Below are 18,121 nucleotides of genomic sequence, written 5' to 3' on the forward strand. Positions count from 1 at the left end.
AAATTGGACTATCACACAAGTATGCACCTGCCTTAAAAGTGCATTGAAGATTTTTTTCTTCAAAATATCGTCGCTGTTGTGCTATCTCATGACAAACGCCATTTTGAGGTTAACTGAGTTAGATATACGACATTACTCGACTGAAAATTCTCTACAAAGTGGCGTTCTCAAAATTTTGAAATTTTGCTTGGTTACGGAGATATAGCGAGAAACGTGATTTTTGCTTCAAATAACTGTATCTTAGATATTGGCTGTGTTATAAAAATTTCCCAAAAAAATTTCTTGCATTATGAGAAAAACGTAGTTTTACTTTTAAACTAGAATAATTGCATGTTTGGCAGCACTGTAACCAAAATTAATATTTTTTCACGATTCCTTGACCAATTTCCTTTAAATTGGATCTCACCAAATGTTTCTAGACCAATTTAAGACGAAGATATGAATACAAGTTAACAATTAATGCACAATTATGACAAGTCATACAAATTTTGTCATCAACACACAGTTATGACACGTGTGAGTCCGACTTTTGTTTACCCTTTTAGCATGAACTCTTAATATAATCAACTGATCTTCGTAATATTTGAGGGATTAATGCAGAATAGATAGAAGCATAAATTATCTTCTTTAAATTCTTTAAATTGTTTATAAAATTCAAGATATTCAACCTCAAATTTTAAAAATCGTGTTTCCCGAAATGTGCTAAATGGCACTTGTCATACGATAGCACAACAGCGGCGCTATGTGATCCACCCTTTATTTTTAATTATGCAATCCGCTCAAAAGCACTCTTGTCAATACAGGGATCATTTTTGGACGCGTTCTCGCCCAAAGAACTTTGAATATGTTCTTATGAGTATGGAATACGTGTCGCAATCAAAATGCTGGGAAATTGAGTCGGAAACAAAATGGATAAAGTAGGTTTCACTATGCTATATATCTCCGTGGTGGAGAAAAATTTGGGTAAAAACTATTTTTCTCCTCTAAGAAGAAAATTGTTATAAACCACTTTTGCGCGTAAAGAACACAAAACCTATAACTAAATTAGTTATTGGAGAGGCGTTTTGACTTTCTCACATCAGAATGCGACACTTACTTAGCTAGCGCCGGATTGACGCTAACTCCAAAAAAATGAAAACACAGTTTGTGCTTCTGAGCAAGCCCCTAGTCTTACGCGATGTCCCGTAAGAAAAGAAGTTCTGATTTAAGCTGATGAGAATCAAGGAAACGAAACTTAAGGCAATAAGCAGCCACAAACAATTGTCGGACAAACAATATTCCACGGTGTCCTCAAACCAATAGTTACCATACCATACATAGGAAAGCGATAAACAAAAACAAAAAGAAGAGGGATATACTAAAGTCACTCGACAACACAAAAAACACCAAACATCTGACAGCGAACCCCCCCCCCCCCCCCTCCCCGAAATATATTGGAGAAATTTGAAAAAATTGAATATATTAAACAAAAATATGCCTAATATTTTAAATGAAATTCTCAAAGTTTCATTTGCAAAAGTTATCTTGTGAAAATATTTCCTTGTAGTGAAAATTCGCTGCAGATTCTACACCTACCTGTCGGCACGTTGTGGAGGCTAGCTCAACCTCCGAGGACTATAACAAGTAGATCGCGGTGAAGCGAGGAGCTAGGAGCTTAATGGTTCACGAAACGGATATCGGTACCGAGAGAAATTTTACCACATTCTGTAGTCCTTGACTGACGGCGAACATGGACTGGAGAGTGTGAGAGAAGTATCCCCATAGAGACCACCAGGCGATTCGCTATCGCATCGGCCAATGCAACCCTGCTGCAGCACGAAGAAGGACGGGCGGCAAGCTAAAGTGGAAGACGAAAGCCTTTAACGACAACCTCTTTGTTGAGTTACTTCGGCGAACAACGGAATCAAGTACGCTGATAGGCTGATCTAACAAGAAGGATTGTGACGGCTTGTGACGTTACAATGTCACGAAAAGTAGACGGCGTGCAGCTTACTGGTTAAATGAGTAACTCAGTACGCTACACGCTGCTTGTCTTAGAGCCAGAAGGCGGGCTCAGAACGCAAGATCGGAGAGTGAGAAAGGAGCGCAAGCGACGTATCTAGAAGGTAGGGACTCTTTAAAACGGGAGATCAAGCTTAGCAAGCCAATTGCCATAAGTAGCTGTGCTGAGAAATAAACGCCAATCCCTGGGGGACGCGTACGGAGTCGTCATGACGAAGACGAGGGTCCGTCGACACCAGTCAGGGAAGTCACCGAGCCATCCAGCCTCGAATAGACCAATGCCGCAGCGTAGCATAAAAGAATGAGCCACATCCTGAAGAGCTACTTCCAGAGTAGAGCACTGCTGTACCAGACGAACGAAAGGGCAGAAGGCAACGCAGCGGGCGTTACTCAGGGCTCCATTCTCTGTCTAACACTTTGGAATGGGATGTACGATGCACTGATAATATAAATTCGTAAATATAATGAAATCGATCATGCAATGCACGAATTCATTCGTCGTTTTCGGCAACGAAGTAATTTCGTGCATTGTAAATAGTCGCATTCGATCTTTTAGGATCGATATTTGACAGCACCGATATTGCTCCGGCATAGAAAAACTCAAAATTATTCATACAAAACCAACGAGCAGTTCGCGACGGCTCAACTGATTCTGTACTGCTCCAGATTCTGAATCAACTGGAAGCGAAAGAGGTTCAGCAAATCTTCCTGCAACCGGCGGACACGGATACGACTACTAAATAGTCAGACAATAACAATTATCTGACTTATAGCAACAATTGCTTCATATTGCTCTTTTGACGTGGACGGTTTGACGAATGGTGCTCGTAAATATTATAAAGATATTCGTATATAACAGCGAAGGACCCGTTTGCTGAATGAAGCTGTAATAAGCCAACGAAAGTCATTTCGTGGTTTTCACGAAAAACTCGCAATAAAAAATAAAAGTGTTTCGATAGAACTACGAACGATTCATCATATGTACGAAAAATTCGTATATTTTATGAAAGTTGTTTGTACGAAATTAACCTCTAGCGATTTACGAATAAATTCTATCAGTGTGGGGTCTTAACACTGCGGCTACCCCGGAAAGTGAAAATCGTTGGTTTCGTGGACGATGTGTCACTAACGGAGAGACACTTGAAGAATTGGAGGTGTCGGTGACGGAGACAATCGATGCGATCGAGAGTTGAATGAACGGGTCAAGCTGCAAATAGCTCACTACAAGACGGATTTGTTGTTGGACAGCAACTGCAAAGCGGTTCAGCGGATACAGATCACTTTCGAAGGGCATGTGAATGCATCGCAGCGTGCACTGAAGTAATTGGGAGTGATAATCGATGACTGATTGAGCTTAAACAACCACGTTGATTACACATGCGAAATGTCGGGTCTTTATCTAGTGTTTCGTCATCGATACTGCGATATGGGGCTCCTGATTGGGGTGCGGTGCTGAAAACCAAGTGAAACCGCGAAAAGCTGAAAAGGACGCTGCGACTGCTGGTCGTACGAGTTGCGATTGCGTACCGGAGGCAGTATGCCTTGACGCCGAGACTTTCCTCATCTGCATTACCCTGACGGAGGATATCAAGTGCTACAATCAATGAAACGTCAGAAACGTGAGGAAGATGATGAGAATCGATTCGATGGTGACGTGGCAGCAGGAATGGGACAATACGGAGAAAGGAAAGTGGACCTACCGGCTCATCTAAACTTGTCGACGTGGGTCAATAGAAAGCACGGAAAGATGACCTTCCACCTGAAACAGCTCCTGTGCCTGGAGTGTGAAAACGTCGAGGAGACACCGGAGCGTCTTTGAGTGTCCGAGGTTTGAAGTCTTTGAATGTCCGAGGAGAGTCTTTGAATGTCCGAGGGAACTAAGCTAAATCCACCGCCGAGGACTATTCGAGTAGACTGCAACAGAGCAGCGAGTATGAGTCGTCGAAACGCCAGCGAACCGGACGTCACGCTCCATGCGAATTCGCCATACCGACCACGGCACCCCACCGGTTGTTCCGATTGAAAAATAGCGAAAACCAAAGAAGAATCGATATTGGGAAAACTTTTTTTTGCCAGGGAACTCTCTGTTAGCGTAAGCTAGATTCTAGACTTAGTAGAGAGCGACGAAACACCACTAGTCGCGGGTCATCGGCACACCAGTGCACCAGATACCCTGCTTCACCAGAATCGCCGAACTGACCTCGGCACCTAGCTGATTAGCTCGACCTCGGGAGAACTTCTCTCGCGAACAAGTCGAGGACTGAATGGACCATCAAGGAAGTAGTGCTAAATGGCCCAAGAAGAGAACTAAATGGCTTAACGGAGTTGCGGTGCTAAATGGCATCGGTTACGGAGCCAAAGGGCTCAAGAAGTTGTAGTACTGAAACCAAATAAGAATCGGTATCGGGAGAACTTCTTTCGTCTGGAACCTGTCCGTTAGCTTACAGTAAGATTTACCACCGGGAACGAGACCGCGTAGACACCACCAGTCGCGCCGGGGCTCCAGCAAACCGGATGCCCTACTCTACCGGAATCGCCGAACTGACAGCACCTGGCTGGTTGACTCGAACTTCTCTCGCCGGGGAACTTTTCGTCGGAGTAGGCTAGATCTATCGTCGGGGACTAGACCGAGTAGTTCGCGAACCAGTCGGAAGCTCAACGAGGAAGTGGGACTGAATGGCACAAGGGAACTGAAGGGTTCAGTAAATTAGACAGTCTGAAGTTTGCCGCCCAGATTGTCCTCGTAGGGGAAGAGCATTAATTCTATACCAACAGCCAGCTTTCCTACCTTGACTACCCAAACCCGTTCCCTGAGTTGGTTTTTGGACATTTTTTCCTGCTCAGAATGTTTTTGAACATTTTTTCATATCTATACAAAAAAAATTCATATACCCCCCGAAAAATTTACTTACTACGCCACTGTGTTTCCACCAAGCAAACAAGAGAAAAAAGTTTACTGTGCGACGATGTATAACAAACTGAATCATTTAATGCGTTTGAACAAGCATATTTATAGCTAAAATATCCAAGAAGCAAGATTCAGCTAGTGTCTGATTGGTTCGCTAAACAATATCTCTAAAGCGCATGATGACGATGATGATACTGCTGCTGATTGAACAACGCACGCACCTTGGTGTCGTGCGCATAAAAAGTTGGGCATTTTTGATATTCGCAACGTGTGCAAAATTCATCACCCTAAGAAATCCATGTTTCAAAATTGTCCAATGCTGGCTCTTGCTTGGACCAACGTTGGGTGACGCCCAGCAGACCGTTCAGCAGGCGTCTATTACTGGATTTGTGTTGAATGGTTTTGAAACAAATTCTTGGGCTTCTCAGTGGAATCTAGCATGTTGCTTCTCTTAGAGGATTCCCAAAGTTTTGTTGTTGTATACAAACCAGCGGTGTGTAATTTCAAATTCAGTTGTTATTTCTGTCTGAATCTACCGAAACATAAGTATATCAATGCAAATTAATCGAACACAATACTTTAAGGTTGCACAGAGAATGGGCAAAAATCGAAAACGAAAAAAGCAGTTTTTTCCACACCGTTTGTTAGATCTTCATAAAAATCAATCAGCTTATGTAGAATGTTGTTACAGTACTGCTGATTAATTTTTATGAAGATCTAACACATGGCGTGGAAAAAAACTGCTTTTTTCGTTTTCGTTTTTTGCCCCTTCTCTGCTCAACCTTCACATAAAATAAGTTGCTTAAATAACTTATTACATGTCTTACTTTCACTTTATAGAATATAAAGTGATCGATATTCGTCCATAAGTCAAACACTAATGCATGTACCATAGGTCAAACATTGATGCATTTACCTTAGATACTGTTTTCGACATATAACAAATATATTTCATGAAGAAAAAAAAACATTATTTTTTTGATTCGATTACCCGAAGCGAAATTTTTCTGCACTCTACGGATAATCGAATCTGGCCTGTATATAGCTGTCAAATGGGCCAAATAAAAAAGCAAAAAAAATTTCTTGGCGACTAATAATTTTTGTTTCTTTTAGCCAGCAAACTAATTACCATTATTGGCTGATGCATTTTCACTAATTAGAATATACAAATTGTCTAAACCTGTACTGAATTTTGTTGAATTTTCATTTCCTTGTGCGGTATATGCAAACTTTTTCATGTCATAACAACAATAGTCGAAAACTTTACACTGATAAAATTAGCTTTGTTGAATCTATCGCTTTCACACATGATTGTGATTTGTAGTAGCACAATATAAAATTATCTGTCACACATAGATATCATGTGAAAACTATTGCAATTTATGTGGCGTAAAGAAAAATTATAATAGTATACCACAATGGAATTTCTTTCCTAGCAGATTTTTCTGTTTGGCTCTCGTTTCTTCTGCTATAATTTTTTTTGCATTGGACATTTTCGGTCTTGAGAGCATAAAAATAATAGCATAATGAAAGAGATGGAAATAAAAATATGCAAACTCTGCATTTTACCATTTTTATTTATTTATTTATTTAATTCATCTGACAACACATATACTACGTTCACACTACGAGTTAAAACGTGTTATAACGCTATCTTGATGACATTTTCCTTGTTACTAATTATTATAACATGTTTTAACTCTGTAGTGTCAACATAGTAATAGTCTTAATGAATAAACGAAAATCTAATTATAATAACGAAGATCGTGATATTTTCTGCGCGAATTTGTGCGACGGTTCTCCAAAGGCGAACAGATCCCCAACTGTGGAGAAATTTCGCATACATGCTGCTATCGGTTCGTTGAATCCAAACACCGTACGATGAAACCTTGGTTGAAGCAAGCCAGTGGAGCATAGAGGTCGTTGCGAAGCGCGGAAGTTAGTAAGGGATAGAATCTTCGAAGAGGCGGTTTCGGCGTTGATCACCTTCGCCACAAATACAGCTTGTTCAATTTTTCTGCGTCGTTCTAATGAATCGAGGCCAATCAGGCGGCATCGATCTGGGTACGGTGCTGGATCCAAAGAACTCCGCCAGGGAAGGTCTCGTAGAGCGACTCGAACAAATCTTTTCTGTACACATTCAATTCGTAGATTCCAAACAAGCTGATAAGGACTCCAAATTAGACTGGCATTACCGAGTAGTGGGCGAACCAACGAACAGTATAACGCCTTCAAGCAGTGCGGATCCTTGAAGGTTAGCTCAGCATTCAATAAGACGCCAGGGTCACTGACGTGATCAACTCTTTTGAGCCTTTGCCCCTCGATCTGGTAGTCGTAAAGTATAGGATTGACTATGAGGTAGAAATTTATTATCTGACATTTAGCGATGTTAATAATGAGAAGAGACACAATACTTACGGATCGTCCTGCCATAAATCCATGTTGGTCGGTAGAGATGTAGTTTTTGGTGCGCGAAAGCACAACAGTGCTCACAACTACTTCAAATATCTTGGATGCTACCAATAAGCTAGTTACACCGCGGTAGTTCCTTACATTTTGACAGTGACCGCTCTTGTAAACCAAAAACATGTACGATTCCTTCCAAATCACCGGAAAAGTTCCTTGCCCAAACGATTTGTTGAAAATGCTTCAACCAAACGGATTGTTATTACAAACAGGCCTCTTTGTTTGGCGTGTACCAAAAGTGTGGACCAAAGACTTTCACTAGAAAGGCTTTCGATATCTCGACAGATATATACCGAAATCAAAAAAAATGGGCCGAGGCGAAAACAATGGGAACGCCAGCGGCAATCCTAATCTAGTGTTTTGTACTCTTTGGTCAACAGAAAACAGTCGAAATTAAAAGGTTAACAACAAAAATCTCAGTTTGAATTATTGGACAAAAATATTCACAGTTTCTAAAACAGTGATCAGTTCAATTGAAGTTGATTGATTTTATTAATATAGAAGGGATTGTCTGAACAGATTGAAACGATGCATAAGAGTTTTATCATTTTCAATTTGAATTTGTGTTCATAAAAAGTGCATAAAATGACGCAGTGCCGTCTTTACGCATGGGCACACTGGGTCCAGGCCAGCGGCCCGGCGATAAGGATAAGCACATAAAATCATACTGACTGTCTGCATTGCTGGCGCCATAAAAAAATTCAAAAGAAGAGAGCGACGCAATCTTAATTTTTTTTTAAATATTTCGATGACCATTCTTGGATTAATATACAGATCACAAGTAGAGTATTTTCGAGTTGCTGATTTTAGTTTCGATTTAACCAAATTTTTATCAACCGCAAAGATAAACTATGAGTCGTTATTCCTTATCCTGCAGCAAGAAACGCGAAACTGTTAAAAGGATATCCTGATTTCAAATCATTTGAAATGGATTCGCCAACACAATATTGATTCGCGAAGTGGAATGTTTATTGGAAAACAACATATGGCTTTTCTGAAGCCACATTATATCCAGTTTCATCACATCAGGAACGTGGTACTCACGTTTAGTATGTTAAGAATAAATCTTTTGTAAGCCCCGTAGTTTAATAATAGACATCATTAAAAATTTTAAATTAGCTTCGTTTAAAGACATATTCGTGTTAAAATCGTAACCAATATGCACTTCTTATTAGCTCAGTCTGAAGTAAAACGCGTCAAACTGAGTGGTATTGATTTTGTTTATATGGTGTGTACTTTTAGTACCGTAAACCGGGGTGACTTTGATCACTCGGAACTTTTTTCGTAGATCTCTTATTAAACCAGAATAGTCTACGGAATCATTTTAATTTGAAATGATTTTTATTCTAAACTTATTAAATACTGATTTATTATACTTTTTGAATATATTGTTCGGTTTTTGGGCATAAAAACTACAAAAAACCGAAATTTGACTTTACCTTATTTTTACGAAGCTTCGTAAAGTGTCTATTTTTTATAAAACAAGAAAATCTCAGATTTGTGCAAGAGTAATAAATTACAAGCGATTTTTTATTTTCCTTCAGAGTGGGATGTGCCAAATTTACTTTTCAGAGTTTGTTTATTTTAAATACATTCTTGTGGAACTAATTGGCAATTATTTCAAATTATTTTAAGCTAAAATTCGCAACATTTTTTTTATTGTTCAATATTCCAACGTGTTAGAATGGATGAAACTTTTTGTATATTGATAAAGCACTGAAATAAACAATTTTAGTGGTTTTAAAGGTTTTCAGAATCTTTTATTCTAGTTGGACACTAATTATACGAATTTTGGGTTACTCGTTTTTTACAGTACATTGAAATGCTTTGTATAATACCAATTAACATCTATTTAACAATGAGTGCCTTTCCAGAATTAGTTTAAACAAACATTTGAATGAAAAACATTGACATCAATAACTTAATAATGGTGAACATGCAGGTTATCAAAGTCACCCCGGAATACAAAAACGGACTTCAACTTGAAATCATTTTTAGAAAAAATGGCTGTAAGCGGACAATTTTAGGTAAAACCATCCAATCTTGTTCTCCATACATCAGTACTGTCATTAAATTTTCATTTCATTTTTTAGCAAAATCGGATTTTTAGTTGCTGCTTCGGAATTGTCCAGTATCTTTCGATTTACTAAAGCTCCGGACAGTTTGGCGTATTGCTGTCTTTTTTTTCGAGAGTTGTCCTACTGGAGCTGTAGAGCTAGTTTCTCGGCGTATTGCAGTCTTTGGGCACAACATTTATTTTGATGACTCTATACAATTCCACAAATGATTTTGCATAACTGTTACGTCTAAAAGAGGTAGTCGACGTTTTTTTGAGGCACACTTTGTGGTAAATTCCTTGCCCTGGATCATAATCCCGATTGTGACACAAATCTGACCTCGTTTGCCGCGACTGCAAATTGCTAGCCAGATCAAAAAAAAAGAAATCTGACCTGATTCCAATTTTTTTGTATTTTTCAATGATATTAAATCAATCTTTGGCGGTAAACATCAGGTACTCTCGAAACTGTGGTGTTCACGAGTCGCTTCTAAGTTAGCGATGGGATCATTTAGAATTCATGCAATGTGCGAGCTGAATTTTCTAAAGTTTGCTAGGCTAAATTTTCTGATTATGTTAATAAAAAAGAAAACTCACCAAATTTCTCAAACTTTACATTTTTATTTACATTTGCACATTATTACATTTACAGAATATGAACATTACACGTTAAACTGTACCTCAACTAAACATGGTAATTCTGCGTGATTCTGAGAAAGGCTTGTGGTGTAATATTTTAGAGGATAGCATTAAGAGTGGGAAGCCCTAAAAACCTGAAGATAGTATGAACTAAGAGAAATCAAAATAGCTAAATATGAAGTGTTCCCGTATTTTGTCCGTTTCAATAAGTCATACTTCAGTCAGTGGTAGATTTCTAAACTGGTATTCCTGCCCATCTATCAATGAAGAATGGCTTCTTATGACATATAATAGATGTTGTAATATATACGCAGTTATACGTAACCGCATTGTTTACGAAAATAGCCTAAAGCGCATAATGAAGTACAGAGAATTCTGGTCAACTATAGGGGCCCCTTCGTTCAGTAGTGCACAGGGGCCCCGAGTGGTCTTAAGCCCTGAAATGACGAAATAATCATTGCTAATAGATGCTGAATATGTTTAGACTATGGTTTGTTTTTTTGTTTCGATGATTTTGATAGAGGGATTCATCTTATCGTACATTACTGAAAAAAGTCTAATTCGATCAAACTTACCCTGGTGATCAAAGAAATCCCATTTTACGGTACCTAGAATATTTTTTTTTTTCAATAAACCGTGTTAATTGCGAAATCCGTGCAAAAAACTGCTAAAATTCTTCTAAGTTCTTTGCATTTAAATGGATAGATTTTTTTTTAGAAAAAAGTCAAAGTCTTTTGCATTCAAAAGAACTTGGAATATTTTTGCAAAAACCGCGTTAATTGGAAAATCCCCTCCCCAAGGTTTAGGGGTTTGACGGTATTGCAAACATCATCAGGCATCAATTGCTTTAAGATGGGTATTGCATTACGCCTCGATAGTGGTGCATCGAGGATACCGCGAGGGCTTATGCGCCTTTTTTTTTATGTTATGTGTTTCTTCATACTCTGCACCTGCGCATACCAACGCTAAACCACTGGTCTACGCGCGGTGTCGTGGCCGACTGGCAGATCAACGTAGATTGACTTTTGCTGTGTGACATGTTTGCAAATATTGTTCTATTGGTGGTATTCGTGGACGGGGCTCACAGAGGGAGTCATTGTGTGTCCATTTATCGGTCGACTTCGTCATCATGCATATACTAATTAAATTAATTTAATAATTAAATTAATTTAATAAAGTAGAATAAGTAGAAACCTATTAGTTGTAGCTTTGTGATAATCGTAGTTTTTCGTTCTAGTGTACAACTGTTATGTGCTGGTCGTATGTCTATCTATGTATGTATTCGTCTGAGTATTTGTGAGAATTGGGTCAGGGAATGGGTGCAGAACTGACGTATATGATAGAATAGTGGCTAATACTTCTGGTGATCAATCTGAGCATTTGGTTCTATTCATTCGGAAAATCGGGTTGGATAAATTAGAATAAAATAAATTTACCGACACACGCGAATCATCCGTTCCCGGCCAGCATAGCATGATGAAAGTCTAACAGCATGCAATTGTCGTAAAAGGTAAATATACAACATTTGCTGCATTTAGACGAGTTTGATTGCATGTTACATGTGTTTTTCTATTCTACTTCATTAGTCTGTTTCTTTTGTACATCGATTAGTTTGCTTTTCCATTATTTATGTATACCAAAAAAGTATTGTTCAATTCATACACTTCTAGTCAAGCTCTTTGCATCTTTTTTCCTTTATTCGACATGTTATGATTCCTTTTATTAGTATATCTCTACTATACGCTATCTATACTCATATAGGTACAAACGCTCGTGGCCTTCGCGATAACACAAACCTGGCCACAAACGCGACCATGCAATTGCAATAATCCACATATACTTACGCCCGCGATTTCGCCTACATGAAAACACCCCGGTAGTTAAGTAAACGTGGCATCTTTAAACTTCCAAACGCGGTCTCAAACATTAACCCACCACTCGCGCGATCATGAAACGGTCACATCCAAAAGTTTTACCAGTCTGGTCTAATGCCTTCAGTTGAACCAATCAAAAAAGTGACGCTCATATTCACTAAATAACACGTTCCATGGTGACATGACCTGGAACTCAAGTTTCCCCATAGGGAAACGGACTACCATCTGTACCATACATTAAAAATTAAGTATCAGATTCACGATCCGCGCACGATCAAACAAAAATACACGCTACGTCATTATAAAATCGAAGTTATACACGCGAAGTCACATACACGTGACAAACACGTTAAAATTCAAATGCTTGAGCCCTTCGCGATCATCCCCGGCATCTACACCCGCGATCTAGTAAACATGATGGCATCCCAATGATAAAGTGAATGTCTCAGCTCCTACAAATTTTCAAACGCGGTCTCAAGCGTGAACCTAAAAACTCCCGCACTTGCACGTTCATGAATCGGTCACTTCCGGATGTTTCCATCCTTGATGTCAGCAGACTAGGTCCATGCCATCAATTGGATCAATTAAAAGAAAAGAAAGCTCTCATATCCACTGGACACCACGTTACGTGGCGAGATGACCCAGGATTCAAGTGATATGGGGTAACTTACTCCCTGTCAGAATGTGAATTGTACACCAAAAACTAACTATCAGAATGAAGGTCCACGTGACCATCCAGGAACGCACGCGTATATAGGAAATGCCACATGGTTACAAAATCCAGTCTTGTACACGCGAAGTCACATGAACGCGAGCACACGTGACAAACACGTTGACGTACGAACGCTTAAGCCCTTCGCGATTAACAACGCACACCTACGTTCGCGATTGCACAAACTTAATAACACCTCGGTAATAAGGAGAACGTTTTAGCACTCACGATGTTTCAAACGCTATCTCAAACACGAACCTACAAACGTCCGTTCTCGCACGCTCATGAATCGGTCACGTCCGGAAACCATTACTCTCTGTCTTAAGGTTGCACAGAGAATGCGCAAAATTCGCAAACGAAAAAAGCAGTTTTTTTCCACACCGTATGTCAGATTTTCATAAAAATCAATCAGCGTATGTAGAATGTTGTTACAGTACTGCTGATTGATTTTTATGAAGATCATACATACTGTTTGGAAAAACACTGCTTTTTTTGTTTGCGAATTTTGCGCATTCTCTGTGCAACCTTAATAACTTAGGTCCATACATTCAGTAGGACCAAAAAAATAAAATAAGGCGCGTATCCACTAGACAACACGTTTCATGGCGGCATCACCGGGTTTTTTTGGTGATATAGAAGATCTCACACTCCTTTAGCATCTTAGCAGTACACCAAAAAATAAAGTATTAGACTCACGGTCCGCGCGCGTTTATTCAAGAACACACGCGAATATGCGAAAGGCACACGGTAATAAAATAGAATTTATACACGCGAAGTTACATACACGTTAGCACACGCGACATACAAACGCACACGCGATCGAACACGTTAACTACAAATGCTCGAGCTCTTCGCGATGATACACGCGATCGCGAGTCACTACGCCCGCACATACCTGAACCGTACAATGAATATCACATTCAGAATCACGGCCCGCTACAATTGGCCTAATGCAGTGTTTTAGTGGGCGACATTGCCTGTCTCGTCTGCAAATTGTAGTATGTGATTCTGACGGGGAGCCGCGTTCATTTGGACCGATTGCATAACCTTTCTTATATGAGAAAGGGAAAAAATCTGTATTTCTTTTAAGTGTGTATTTTATAGATGTGTGTACAGAATGATGAATTTGATTTGAACATTCATTTATAAAAATGGTTTTCACGCGAGAGGGGCAACGCATAAAAAGTTTGTTCGTGCCTCACGAAAATCTGACCTATTCGCACGCTAAGTTGGCGAAATCGTTAGAAGTATCCATATCAACAGTCAGCAACATAATAAAAGTGCTTGGGGGATGTTTGTTGATAATCAAAATGAGTCGATTGGGAGGAAATCGGAAGCGGAAAACATTTTGGAAACATTTTGAAAGAAATTAAATTGTCGAAGTTCAGTATAGACTATCTGGTTTGGCAGACTATCTGTCTCTGTGGCTTGAAAAGAAGCATTTTCATTGTAACCGTGACCATCAACCAAGAGATGTCATCTTCATTGATTTCATTTATCATGCTTCGTTATATAAATACCAGTGCCGAACCAAAGGGAGTATCCTGGGGGTTCGAAGTTCCTCCGACATGTTTTTACTGTTTGAGAAATTTTAAATTAGGTTCAAGTTTATATTAGTTATAAACTCAAAACTTATATTCATTAAATAAGTTTATTTAGTATTACGAATTGTACAATGTTCATTTTAACCCATTATATCCCAGCGTATGAAATTTCATACGCAGAACTATCCATCGTTTAACGCGTATTTACTGCAGATTTTTGGCATCTAACTGTTTTATTATTGCACTAATGGGATCATTGCACCTCATATTTTATTGTGAAACAAGACAACTGCCATTTTTTATAATTTTGTTTACATTTTTGAACCGTGTATAGCTGGGGCAAATGGCGGCTGAAAAGTAAGCAATACATTTAATTGAATTTTATTGTTGGAATTCCTGCTAATAATTCCATTATGTGACAAAACGTTCCGACAGATGTAAAAGAAGTGTTGTCTATCAGAAAATCCGAAGAAATATGTCAAACAACTTAAAATTTGTTGTTTTTATTTAAGCGCACGAAATTTTTTGCACTAGAAATTTTCATTCTCAAAACCATTTTAAGCGATGATTTTATTTTTCCCATAATCATTGATACATTTTTTGGTGGAATTGAAAATATCACTGCATTTGGCTCACTTTTTGAAACCCCTGGGTTATAATGGGTTAAAATCCCTCCCGAAAAAATATTCTGGATTGGCTCCTGATGAATACGATCAATGAAACGCATCAAATAAGAAACTTTAATCATAGTCACTAGCTTGAAAGTAAATAAAAGCTGCTTAACTTCAAAAAGGTATCAAAACAAATGTTTTAAAAATGAAACTCAAAAGAACAATTCACGTTGAAAAAAGGGAAAATCTTTTATAAAATGTATTCATGTGAAAAATAATCAGCATAACCAATGCAACACAACATATAAAAAATTCTCAACGTTTAAAAGAGACTAGCCTGTTTGGCATAAAGTCTTTTGGCATAATGTCGTTCGATATAAGACATTATATGGTAGCTGGTCATTTAACATAACAGTCGTGTAGTATTATTACCATTGGTATATACATTCGAAAGTGTTTAGTGTCATATGTTTGAAAAAACCGAGCAATCGAGTGGATTGCAGGTTTTCGTACGAAATTTTGCTAATGCAAAAAGGAATATGACTGTTCTAAAAACCCAGCACCATGATAAAAATGTGCAATTAATTTGATTTTAATACAGATACACAGAAAGCTCGAAAGAAGTAACCCCTATGTTTAAGTAAACTGGGAAAACGAGAACATCACAATTTTGCCTACAAGAGTTATTTAGAATAAAGATTCAAAGAACTGCTCATGTTTGAAAAAAGGAATCAATTCCAATATTCGAGTAAACTGGGCATACTAATGCATCTCATGCTTGTTTGCAAGGAGCCACCACTTCCGATGGCGTTACACCATTCCAGTTCCTTGACTTAGGTAATGCGTAACGCTTTGCCTTCTCCACATAACCTTAGGTATTAATTAATATTTCAAAATCCACCAACAAGCACTACGCATACACACTGTCGCTTTCTATTCGTTCCCAGGAAGGGGAGTCGCCAGCTCCGACGGTTCTTGCCAAATAGGGCTTCCCACCTTTCAAACACATGCTGATCTTTAATCCTGGAGGCACTGCATGCAATGAAACAATCAAGCACCTCTTCTCTCACAAGGTGGTAATTGAATCAACCGACCGAAGAATTAACGAAATAGTGCGACACTTGCAGAAATAGAGCCAAATCTATGTAGTTTTTTTTTGTATTTTATTTAGGTGGCACCAATTTATTAGAATCGTCAAAGACTGTTTTAATCATTTAGAATAATTTTGCCTATGCTCCAAGCAAAAAATGGTCCGAACTATGACCAATGTTAATCAACGACTCATTATACGGGCTTTCCTAACAATCATGTACGTGATGTTTAAAGACACAGACATAACAAAGTGTTATGTAAACTTCGATTTAGCTTCTAACCTGATTCCAGCGAACTTTTTTCATCGATGTTTTGAAGTTATCAAGCACTTTTATTTGGTTAGTTTTAAGTAAGACAAGTCTTTTGAAATGTTCATTATTTTGGAGTCCAAAAATATCAAATCTGATTCTAAAATGTGAGCTTACAAACACTGCAACACTCGGTATCATACCAGCAAATAAATTTTCCATAAATCGAAAATGTTTTCATGAAGTGTTTTACACTGGTAAAAATAGTAATACAAATCATGATTCAAGGTCAATTGTATTGTTTCTTAGATCGCTTATATGGCGATAATATTTTCGTTCTGGTCCAGTTTGCAGTCAATTATACAGAGGGACCGTTTGCAGCCATAGTTCACTTATCTCAAGTAGTTAATCCGTGCACAATACCTTGGCCACCTTGGTTCCGATTTTTCCTGTCTGCGTCAAACCACCGCCAGGGTCACGTCTGAACAAACTCTTCAAAACAGACGATCTCCTCCGAGCACCACCGTCCCGTTCTACGGTTCCTAGTTCCAGTTCCAGTTCACTACACGCACTAGGAGCACTTGCACGAGAGGCCAACGCAGTAACAACCGTAATGACACTTGTGACCATTGCTGCCCAACTGAGCTTATAGGTTTGGGAATCGGAGGCAACAAGCGAACTGCAAGCACTACAAAGTAATTTCTTTTCGGTTTTTTTTGTTATTGTTGACTATGCACGGATGAATTATTATAGTGATAGTAGCACGTACATTCTGATGCCGTGAGCTTCAACTTGCGCCCGGCTGCCTTCCAAAATGCTATGGTGTGGGCTATAATAAATTAATGCCAGCGAGGAGTTGTACCTAGTGCAACCGCGTTCTTTTATTTTATCAGTCAATCTGCATGTTTGACTTACTTCTTTCCCTCTTCAATCGTCGCGGTTGGTAGCTCTCACCCACTCGCACCACTTCTTGAATCACACGACACACCGCACACCGGCTTATCACTATGACTGTTTGCACGCGGTGGGATAAACACTGCTAAGCAGCACAACCCGATATATGAATATCTATGAAGGTAAGTTCTGCTGAGGCTGCCAGAACGGACGGACTAAATAGGTAAACACTACGACCTGCAAGCGGATGCAGTACCACGATAACGGTGACAACCGACAGATGTAACGAACACGTATTCAAATCTCTTCTTCCACTATTGCAAAATCAGCTACCTACGTCAATTATTGCTCAGTACCGGACTCTGCAGCCCATACAACAACGGCAGCAACTGTCAAGCGCAATCTGAGAGCAGAAAACGTCGACAAGAATGCCAATGCCTGCCACGGGTTCGTGTATGATTGATAAGGATAGGTTGCTCGGACCGTGCGTGTCGACGTTTTCATCGTCACAGCGGATAAGACGTGCGAAGCTTTCTTGACCGATTAGTCGATTTCTTTCAACTGGTCATCCCGCTTCAGATGCGTGTTGGTGAGTAACAATCCCTTATCTATAGTAGCACATTTCTGAAGCCAGTGAAAGCAGCCATTATCTTATCACATGCCACTCAGCCCGTGAGCTGAATACTTTGGTCCCTCTGCGTATTACAGTGGAATACTACAGTCAGTGTGACTGCCATACTACTAACATTGAGCTCAACCAAACAGTCACTCAGTAGGCTGATGGTTGTTGTTGAGCGATCTGGGCGTTAATAAACAGAAACGAATCGAAATAAATGTCGGAAGTTTGTGTGGTAGAGCTCTGAGCCGGGTTGTGTACTATAAATTATATTCGAGGTTGGAAATCATTTTATATGATTAAACCGGAAAAGGCGGATATCAATTTTTTTTAATTTTGTGAAAATTATCTCACAGCTTTATAAAATATAACAATCCTATCCTATCCCTGGCGGTAGAGGTGTGCGCCGATGAAAAATGTCGTTGTCGGCGGCGTAGGTGTGATTTGGGCCGGCGGCGGC

General features: G+C 39.2%; 1 protein-coding gene across 3 annotated transcripts in view; it reads right to left on the minus strand.

The window, feature by feature from the left end:
* LOC131689226 (ras-related protein Rab-32) overlaps positions 1 to 18,121 on the minus strand; it is a 65,986-nt gene that overhangs the window by 40,413 nt on the left and 7,452 nt on the right. The window contains exon 1 of one of the 3 annotated variants that reach the window (XM_058974174.1): positions 17,067 to 17,258. The exons of 1 other annotated variant lie outside the window; for it this stretch is intronic. Coding sequence is in view for 1 of the 2 variants with exons in the window: in XM_058974171.1 (XP_058830154.1) it covers positions 16,575 to 16,781 (207 nt within the window). In the remaining variant the exon portion in view is untranslated. Of the gene's footprint in view, positions 1 to 16,574; positions 17,018 to 17,066; positions 17,259 to 18,121 lie in introns of those variants that run through there. One more of the 3 variants, XM_058974171.1, reaches the window with a different exon arrangement.

This window comes from Topomyia yanbarensis, chromosome 3 (assembly GCF_030247195.1).
Source record: "Topomyia yanbarensis strain Yona2022 chromosome 3, ASM3024719v1, whole genome shotgun sequence".
Classification (NCBI taxonomy): Eukaryota; Metazoa; Arthropoda; class Insecta; order Diptera; family Culicidae; genus Topomyia; species Topomyia yanbarensis.